The sequence below is a fragment of the Leiobunum rupestre genome, chromosome 10 (assembly GCF_980474605.1).
Source record: "Leiobunum rupestre chromosome 10, qqLeiRupe1.1.hap1, whole genome shotgun sequence".
In the NCBI taxonomy this organism is placed as follows: domain Eukaryota; kingdom Metazoa; phylum Arthropoda; class Arachnida; order Opiliones; family Sclerosomatidae; genus Leiobunum; species Leiobunum rupestre.
The window spans coordinates 7,510,501-7,520,217 of record NC_143393.1 but is presented as its reverse complement, the minus strand read 5'-3'; the positions used below and the strand labels follow the sequence as shown (position 1 = coordinate 7,520,217).

General features: G+C 34.9%; 1 protein-coding gene and 1 long non-coding RNA gene across 2 annotated transcripts; one reads left to right on the top strand and one right to left on the bottom strand.

Moving 5' to 3' along the window:
• Nucleotides 1-485: 485 nt before the first annotated feature.
• On the bottom strand, nucleotides 486-2,107 carry LOC149923525 (uncharacterized). Its single transcript, XR_016477122.1, has 3 exons — nucleotides 2,044-2,107; nucleotides 789-917; nucleotides 486-720 (listed from the first exon to the last, which is right to left on the bottom strand). It is a non-coding gene; the product is annotated as an uncharacterized LOC149923525 (long non-coding RNA).
• A 4,166-nt stretch (nucleotides 2,108-6,273) lies between these two features.
• LOC149923524 (uncharacterized) lies at nucleotides 6,274-8,928 on the top strand. The gene is made up of 5 exons (XM_090160041.1): nucleotides 6,274-6,447; nucleotides 6,504-6,743; nucleotides 6,802-6,967; nucleotides 7,838-8,085; nucleotides 8,450-8,928. Exons 1-5 carry the CDS (start codon nucleotides 6,415-6,417, stop codon nucleotides 8,615-8,617), a joined length of 855 nt encoding a protein of 284 aa, XP_090016167.1. The 5' UTR covers nucleotides 6,274-6,414; the 3' UTR covers nucleotides 8,618-8,928.
• Nucleotides 8,929-9,717: the final 789 nt, after the last annotated feature.

Genomic DNA, 9,717 nt, shown 5'->3' with positions numbered 1-9,717 from the left:
GACATGGTTCAAGGTCATACAATTTTCCAAATATTAAAATCTCCTACCATGATGCGATTGTTTAGCAAATTTCGATATTGTAGCACTGTTTTGGAGTTATTAGCACTGTCTTGCAATTTTCCTTTTTACGACCTTTGTGATTTTGGTAAACATTTTCTCGACTTACTATTGGTCGAATTCGATCATGTACACGCTATGTAGGCATAAACGTGACGGGGAACCAACCTTCTAACACTTACGGTTCTCGAGATAGTTTTTGAATGACCTTGAAGACAGGGTTCAAGGTCATCGCGGTTATCATTCTTCTTTCGCCCCCTGCACGTGCTAATTAACACAAAAATTTTAAATTCCTAGAGAAAACAGTTTCTGAGATATTCGCCCTGGATCGTTTTTTAGTGGACACCCTGAATATTAACACATTTGAATGAAAACCTATATTAATATCAAACACTAAGTAAGGCTTGAGAGAAAAATAACATAATAAAATTCATTACACTTAGTTTATTGATTATCTTAAAAAAAAACTATTTTGATATTCGTTTCAAAGGGTCCAAAAGCTAATAAAGTTTCTAATTCCGGGCCTTTCTACAATTTTTTAACTTTTCATTTCGAAGTCTGATTTGTGTATGAATTTGCTCGGCCTTCTTCGTTTGGTATCTGTTGGCTTTACTACTTTGCGTGAACCATTTTTGCTCATCTTTAGGAAAGTCCATTTATGTCCTTTACGAAAAATAAATCTAGTTTAACTAATGTTACGAGGCCTTTAAAATTGTAGCGGTAGTTATTACGTCCTCTGTGGTTGGTCGTCCTCGGGCCTGTGCAAAGAGATTCTTTCTTCCTGGTCCAATAAATTGATGATATCGCTTTCCTCCTGACTTTGGTCTCCTTTCTCTCCCTTGTGAAAGATTCCTGTAAATCTGGAAAGTCTGAACCTTAGGACAGAAAATGTCTTCACATATTAGCCGCGTTCACACTAGACACTTTGGAATCGTTTGACAACGGTTTCGAAAGATCAAATTGTAAATTTTGCTGTCGAAAGTATTTATTGTATGGCTATTAATATAGTTGACATTGAAAATGTTCAATTTTACCTTTACGGTTCCAAAGTGTCTAGTGTGAACGCGGCTCAAGACTATCACTTGGCGAGACCTGGTAAACGCCATTCAGCAGCTCTTGAAAAACGCGATAGAGTAATAATCTTGATTAAAAGTTGTATCTTAATTGGGCTCAATCTTTCTATTAAACTCGAATTTCTTAAATAATATCTCAATCGGAATCTATTTAGGAAAACCACATCTTCAATTCAACGGTATTCTTCAAATTGACGTACAGGCTGGTAAAATTGTTTTTGATAAAGTCTTCGGCACATAATGAATGAACAGGTGAAAAGAAATCCCATCCACACATGTCTAAACACGAAAAGAACGTTTTCGCGAGCCCTACTGTATTTCACAATTGAACGAATAGATAAATAGGGGTTTCCTCTTATCCTCGGCACTACCATGGGTAGAATCCGAACATTCTGAAGGGTACAAATAGTAGTGTTAGTAATTTCAATATCAGGTCGGTTCTATGTGCGGTTATGGCGCTATAAAGGGCCAAATTTGATCCCTCCCTTCAATTTGTATTATGGTTATTAAACGCGCTTATGTAATAACGCAAAACATGATTTTTATAAAATATATAATGTTTTGTTTCGTTCTTCGGTTTGAATATTTTATATTTAATGTATAAAAATAAAAAATTATTATTGATATTTAAATTTATAAGTAAAAACGTTGATTTGTCGTTTTTATAAAATATATGTTTAGTTTCGACTTTCGGTTTGAATATTTTATATTTCGTTCTGTGGGAGTCCAGCGATATCCAAAGAATAAGCAGAAAACGTCTTTTATTGCTTTCCCCTTTTATTCTGGCAGATTGACGGTTGTGTTTTAAAAAACCCCTTTCTCACGAACGAGGCTTATAGGCAAAAATATTTAAATCTAATTTTCGTACACATACTTTGTAATAAACTAATATAATTGAAAAGGTTAATCTTACCTATCTTTACTGATGTAAATTATCATAATTTGTAGTAGTTTAGGGATATATATTAAATAATTACTAGTAACTTTCTTCGCCAGTTAAAGTGCAAGTCGAAATCTAGGTATTTTTCGTGGAGCGCAGGATTGCCAATATACGAACTTCGTTTCCCGGAAATAAAATGTGAAAAATCCACGGAATCTAAAGCAAGGCCGCACCTTTCATTTTGTACTAATTTTACAAGAAAAACTTGGAAGTAATTTCTGGTTTTTAATTATTGTTAGTAAGGATTTATAATACCATTGCCAAAATTTAGAGAAAGCTAAGACTACGCGGAGTACGCAAATACTACGCGGAGTACGCAAAGAGTACGCAAAGACTACGCGGAGTACGCAAAGACTACGCGGAGTACGCAAAGACTACGCGGAGTGCGCAAAGACTACGCGGAGTACGCCGAAATTACGTGGATTACTCTTTTCGGGAAGCTTTTACACCGATTATGCGTAGTGATCAGCTCCTCGAGTATTACAGAATGACTAAGAAATTATTCGAGCCTCAAAATTTAAATTGACGAGGAAAAGTCGGTTAAAATAACTGGTAAAGTTTCATCATTACTAGCAGAGCGCGATTAAAGATTCAAGAGAAGTTAAATTAAAAAGAAACCGATTTATTTAATTTAAACGCAACATATTGAAACACAATAGAAATTAATATGAGGATGATAATACAAGGTAGAGTTTGCGAGTGAGCTGTGCGAGATATAATATATATATACATTGTTAAAAATTAAACGCTATTAGATAAAAAAAAACTCCGTTACAATGGAAAAGCAGGGGGAAAGGGAAAAGTCTATATTCCCAACAAAAACGACTTTACACCAACATAAAGAAGATGCGTGTACTCAATGTTCTCAGAGTGGTTGCAATTGGGATGCGGTTGAAAAATTAAGAAAAGTAATATATTCTGTAAAATTTCGTTCGTTCGGGAAAATAGAGAAAAACGTTAGCTAGCATCATGAATATATCTAGCTATGAATATCCAACGCTACGATATAGCCCTTCTATCATGTCGATTTGATTTGGGTGGCAACTTTCGAGCCCAGTGACGCGTTTTCAGCCAATCAGGAGACTGAAGGAAATGACGACATGCTCCTCGCTCGGTCGGAGCAGATGTGATTGATCACGTGACTAGATAAGCCCAACCCAAATTTTAGAGGGAGGTTAGAGAGGCTATTGCTATTGTATATTCATAGCTAGATATATTCATGCTAGCATTTAAAACATCGGATTTTGAAAAAGGACAGGAAGTTTAGGCTTCAATACTAAGAGATTGCTTCTGATAAAGCTTCTGTTCGCAATTTGAAAAAAGTATTAAAGCGGTTAAAGAAGAAAGTTCAAGACAGTATGAAGTATTATGAAAAGTATATGGGATGTTTAGAAAAACTGGAAATTGGTTTTTGGATACGGGGTTTGATTTAGATGGAGTAACAGACCTTGTTGTAACTATGTTTAAGCAGGACTGAGCTGAACTAAACTTCACTTTGAGTGAGTCCAACAACGAAACGTTCGTCTAGCTGCAGAGCTATTGTCAGGTATTAAAGCTACGGCTGTTAAACGAATGCCTCGATTATCAGATGAAGACGTAGAAGAGTCCCGAACATCAACAGTTCATTGAAATCTTAAATAGCTGGTTCGATATTATGAATAGCTACAACAAAAATGATGGTACCAAAAGTGGCTACCCGTTCTTTGATCGAGAACCCCTTGGGCCTAGGCTGCTCTACCGTCTATAAAGTAGTATCACCTCGCAGCTTTGGCCATGGCCGCCATTTTAGGCGCATTTTTTTCTCTATAGGAAAAAGTATGGGTGACGTTGCGTGATGTAGCACTGACACTACTCTATAGCATAGACCATGGTGATTAAATCACGTAGGCTACGGCCGCTAGTAGCTGCATCGCAGCTTCTTAGGACAGCGTTTGAAGAATAAAACTATTTTGTATTTTTTTATAAATCTCAATATTTATATCTCCTTTTTTTAATATCGACATACTAGTTAACCTATATCTCTTTGGCAATTTTCACAAATAAAACTATTAGCTATTTAAAATTACATTAATAATAACCTTGGGTAAAAATTCCAAAAAGGTTTGCTTGTAAAAATCGCCAAAAGATACAATTTTAAACAATAGATAAAGGGAAACTAATATTTGGATTTTAAAAATGGTATCAACCTAGTCATTCTTCCGAAGTATAAAAAAATACTTTCGTAATACTTTCATATTCTATTAATTAATAATCAGTGAATTAATTAAAAACTTTAAACAGTCCAAGGAATAGAAAAGACCTTACTTACTCCTTTGTTATTCTAATATACTTGAATTACTAATTCAAATCAAAGTTACAATGGGTTGTAACGTAAACTAGTTAAACAAATTTAAACCAGGAATCGTATGGGCCAATTGGGGAACATGCCATATCAGATCACATTACCTCTGAAAAAAAAAACAATCGCACAATTATCTAATCGCTCATAAAAGTAACATTTTAGGGTTTGCAAGGCCCTTGGGAAATCTGCCAAGATCTATAATGTGAAGCCCTGATGTCAATGTTCTTAAAAAGTCCTACATACACTAAAAATTTGTATACCCCCGTACCGTAAATTAATACATACCGGGGTAAAAGGTCCTACGGCAGTTCTAGTGTCATTTCGAATGAAATCGATTGTTGTCTGTTTTCAGGGTTCATACAAACCTGGAGAACCTGGAAAACCTGGAAATATAAGTGAAACAGATTCTTTCCAAAAAAATCAGGGATGTATCAGGGAAATTTTAAATATTTAACCATACCTGGATATATCAGGGAAATTTTAAATATTTAACCATAACCTGGATATATCAGGGAAATTTTAAATATATAACCAAAACCTGGATATATCAGGGAAATTTTAAATATTTAACCAAAACCTGGATATATCAGGGAAATTTTAAATATTTAACCAAAACCTGGATATATCAGGGAAATTTTAAATATTTAACCAAAACCTAGATATATCAGGGAAATTTGTTTGAGTCTGGAAGCGCCTTAATAATTATATATACTTTTTGTCGATTAAACGAAAACATACGGTGTTTAAGCACCTGGAAATATCAGGGAAATTTCCAGGAGATAACCTGGAATTATCAGGGAAATTAATTTTCCAAATGTTGTATGAACCCAGGTTTTTAATATTCCGTGGAAATTAAGATTAGCGTTTTTCTTGTTCGCTGCTCAGTTTGGTTGACTACAGCACAATAACAAGTCAGCCCAGCCGAAATATTAGTTTCAAATCGTGAAGTTGCCAGAAGGACAATGGAATCGCGACCACGAGGATTTTTCATATCCTATCTCTGGTGGCATCATTTACATTTCTCGTGAATCTCGTCTCCGTTGTTTCGGAGATTATTGGAACACCTTTATCTTAGTCAACAGTCCTGACGACGGATATTTTCTTAATTTAACATCAAATTGAGTTAGTATGATTATCAAGGTAGTAATTATAAATGAATAACAGATCTTAAGTTTACAATTATTTATCATTTTAATATTATTTTAAGTATAACGTAATTTCAACACATGCACATGCATCTCAACGAGAGAAACGCTTTTTAGCTAGAAAATTACAAAACTTTCAAAACAAATTATCACTATGACGAAGAGGTAACACGTATTAGGTATAATAAATTAAAATAAAATATGTGGTCATTCTAGAATTTTAACATGTTTAAACTAGATATTTGGTACACTTAGGGAAAAGTTATATTTAATTGATTGAAAGGAAAACCTTCATCGATTTAAGACCCAAATAATCTTATCTATATTTAAATTTCGCGCGTAATCTACTCACTTACGCCATCTATAATCATATAAATATCAAATATTATTAATTATCAACAAACCAACTTTTAAAAAGCGTGCGTTTAGTTAAAATTATTGTACCCATTGAAAAACGCAATTAATTCTTAACAAGTGGTATAATAAATCCCCCAGATGGCGTCTAGTACTCGAAAAAAGTTATAATTTAAGGCTACTTCAAACATTGCCAAAAAACAAGTACTTCAGAAGAAAAAAAGTTATGGTTAGGCCTCGGTATGAAGAAAGAAATAACGCGAATAAAATATCATATTCAATTGTAATTAAAGATGTATTCCTAATTGTTATAAAACAGTTTATTTTAAAACTAAACGATGCTATTTTTCAAAATTGTTCACGACGTTAAGTATATAGTTTTATAACGAAGATAAACTGATAAAAAGTGTACACACAGAGCGAACAAAGTGCGGATAACTATTATCGACCACGGCTAGGCTGGGAATGATAACGCATCGGTCGCGCGTGACTTGAACAGCCGTTATGAACACTTTTTCGTTAGCAAAGTTCGCTTCGGTAAGCTACGATTTCTTCTAAAAATAACTTAATTTAAAATAACATATTATTTACAGAAAACTCTATCAGTGATAGTCCAAATGTCCAAGAGAACTTTAATGAATTTGTCCACTGAAGGTTTAGACGCCAAGACCGCCAACAAGTCCTTGAGGATTCAGCTGGCAGCGGCCCACCGAGGACTGGCTGAAGTTAAAATTAATGACCGCGTTTTTAACCACCTGAGTGTCATCTCACCGGCGGCCAATGGTCAAGGAAATATCATGCTGATTACTCCTTTTCCAATCGAATTTTCCCAGGTATTTTCGCTGCAAAGGCCGTTGAGGAATCTCTTTCGTTGATTATAATCACTGTCAGGTAACGCCATCCAGCCTATTGGGAATCGACTTGGAAAATGGGGACGTTGTGGAAGGTGACGGCTCCTTGCACCAAATTTCGGGGTCATTTCACCGGGGCCTGTACATGGCTCGACCACAGACCAAGTGTATGATGCACACTCATTCGCCATACGTGTGCGTGCTAGGTAATTATTATTTTTAAGCGACTAGGCTGATTCAAACCGTATTATAATCCGTGGTAAGTACGGCTACACCACCGATCATACAATAGGGACTTGGCTACATGACGTCACGTCATACCTTTGGCTATGACCGCCGTGCTGGTATGCTTTTTTTTTTCAATTGGAACAAGCATGGGTGACGGTGTATCTACGTGACGCTGCTAAGTCCCTATTAGCTTTACATTAGCAATTAACATAAAGAATGTGATAAGATATTTCCAATTATTGTCATTTTGTCAATTAGGAAAGTAAAATATTCGTTTTGCTAAAATTACAAGGAAATCAGAAAACAATGATATAAGCCAGTTTCAATTCCATATGACCAGAAGAAAATAGGGGGAAGTACGCTTCTAGTCAGCTTTGGAAAGGCGTCACTTTTCACGAATTTTCGCGCCAAAACGGTTTGGCGGGAAATCGCGGATGAATACATCGTTTAAAAAATCAATTTTTCTTAAATAGAACAATTGTAACATAATGTCCTTCTCATTCTCTGCTAATTGAGCTAAGGCGTATTTGCTTTCGTCGTTTATAGCCGAGTTGAATCAAAACAAAAGTGGAACTACTTTTTCAGTTTGGTTTATTATGCGTAAAAAGGCATTTTCGTGGGTCACACGACGACTTCTATGGCTCAAAGCTACAGATACGTACTTCCCCTATTTTCTTCTGATATGACGCGTACGCAGTTAGACAAAAAAAACGTATGAGGATCGTACTATGACCTCATACCTTAGCATGACCTCGGTGACATGACGTCGCGTTAGGCTTTCCATTGTTGCGAAAAATATAATAATTATTATTTATTTTTAAAAACTGCGATTTATATTATAATTTCAGCTAGCCTGGAGGATCCGACTCTGCGCATGCTCATCCAAACCTCGCTCCAATTGTACAAACAGATTGGCTATGACAATGAGTACGGCGGCATTGTCGACGACCTGGAAGAGGGGAAACGTCTGGGGATTCTGTTGGGCGACAAGTACACCAACCTCATTTTGCGCCATCACGGTTCGGTTTCTGTGGGCAACAGCGTTGCGATGGCCTTCAGCTATCAAACAGCCTTGGAAGTCAGCGCCAAAGTTCAGGTAAGGACGGTGTTGTGTATTGGAAAAGGGAGGTACTGCCATTTGGTTGATTTTTAAAAACTAGATGGCGCCACCAGTCTGAAAAGTGTAATTTAAAAAGAAAACCGCGGAAAATTTAAATTTTGGGTTTTTCTTCTAATTTTTCTTTTATAGACGATTTTTAGCCAATCCCCATAGTTGTTTACCATGGTAGCTATGGTTCTAATTTTATCTGAGTTCCGGCACGAAGGGGGTTTATATTATCTTTGGTAAAACGTTGCTTAAAATGATATAAGACTTTTTGTGTAAATTGGCACCATCTAGTAAAACTGAAAACACTAACTATCGAACGTCTAATTTCTAATCTATAGACTAATCCGAACAGGTTAAAGCTCTCCAAACGGGAACCAAATTGCAGGAAGTCCCAACGGAGATGGCGGAGAAGACGCTGAAACAATTCCAATTCTTTTCGGAAACGCCCCTGATCGACGCTCATTTGGCTTCCATCATCCAAAGACTGGCCAAAACAGATCCAGAATTTCGACTAGAATGATCAAAGTCAACATATATTTGTTAAAGCCGAGAATGTGCTCATTTTAAAAGAGAATATGTTCCCTGTTCGCTTCGTGATTCCTTGGAAATAAACCACGCCCCTCTCGGTAATCTTTCCCCTTTCTCCAGTAAGGCGTAAGACACTCCTATATCACTGCAGGATCTCTGCGTGTGGGCGTAGAATATCTTCCTTGAATCATGAAAACATTCTTGATGCCACTTATTATTTTTTAGCCTGAACACATTCTAGTTAATGCATACTATTTTCATATTGTTCGTTGTAAAATCCATATTAAAATTATATAAAATAAATTCCTTTTTATTTAAGTAATTAAATAAAAAATAACACTCCTTTTAGAAATCTTGAATTAATTATCAAATATTTTTCTAGGTACATCCAAAGACAATATAGACCACATAGAGTCAAAATCATTGCCTCGCCCGTATTCCATAGCGTTTACCCACTTCCTGCCACAAATCCGAAAATATTAGCACCATATAGTTACCATGATAACCAACTATAGATAATGAACTACAGCAACCGATAAAGTTCGATATTTCGGAGGTCACGTGCCGGAAGTGGGTAAGCGCTTTGTCAATCCCAAAGAATTCGAATCTGAGGTATGGAGATCTATATTATCTTTGGTACATAAAATATAAAATAGATTATTTAAAATGGCGAATAATTTGACCAAATATTTTTAAGGTAAAATTTTTTAAAATGTTTCCAATAAAAGATGGAAATATTAAAACTTCAAAATAATGATAAAAATATTAAAGTTTATAATAAATGATAAAAATATTAAAAGTTTATAATAAATGATAAAAATATTAAAAATTTTAAATACAAATTTAAAAATGGAAGATAGAAATTTAAAAATGCGAGACGAAAATGTTAAAATGGAAGATGAAAATTTTAATAATTCAAGATGAAAATTTTAAACATGGAAGAAATTTTTTTTCGTTATGGAAGATGAAAAAACTAAAAAGAAAAGATGAAACTATTAAAAATTAAAGATGAAACTATTAAAAATTAAAGATGAAAAATTTAAAACTAAATTCGTAACACTATTACACTTTAAATATTTTGTCACTTTGTAT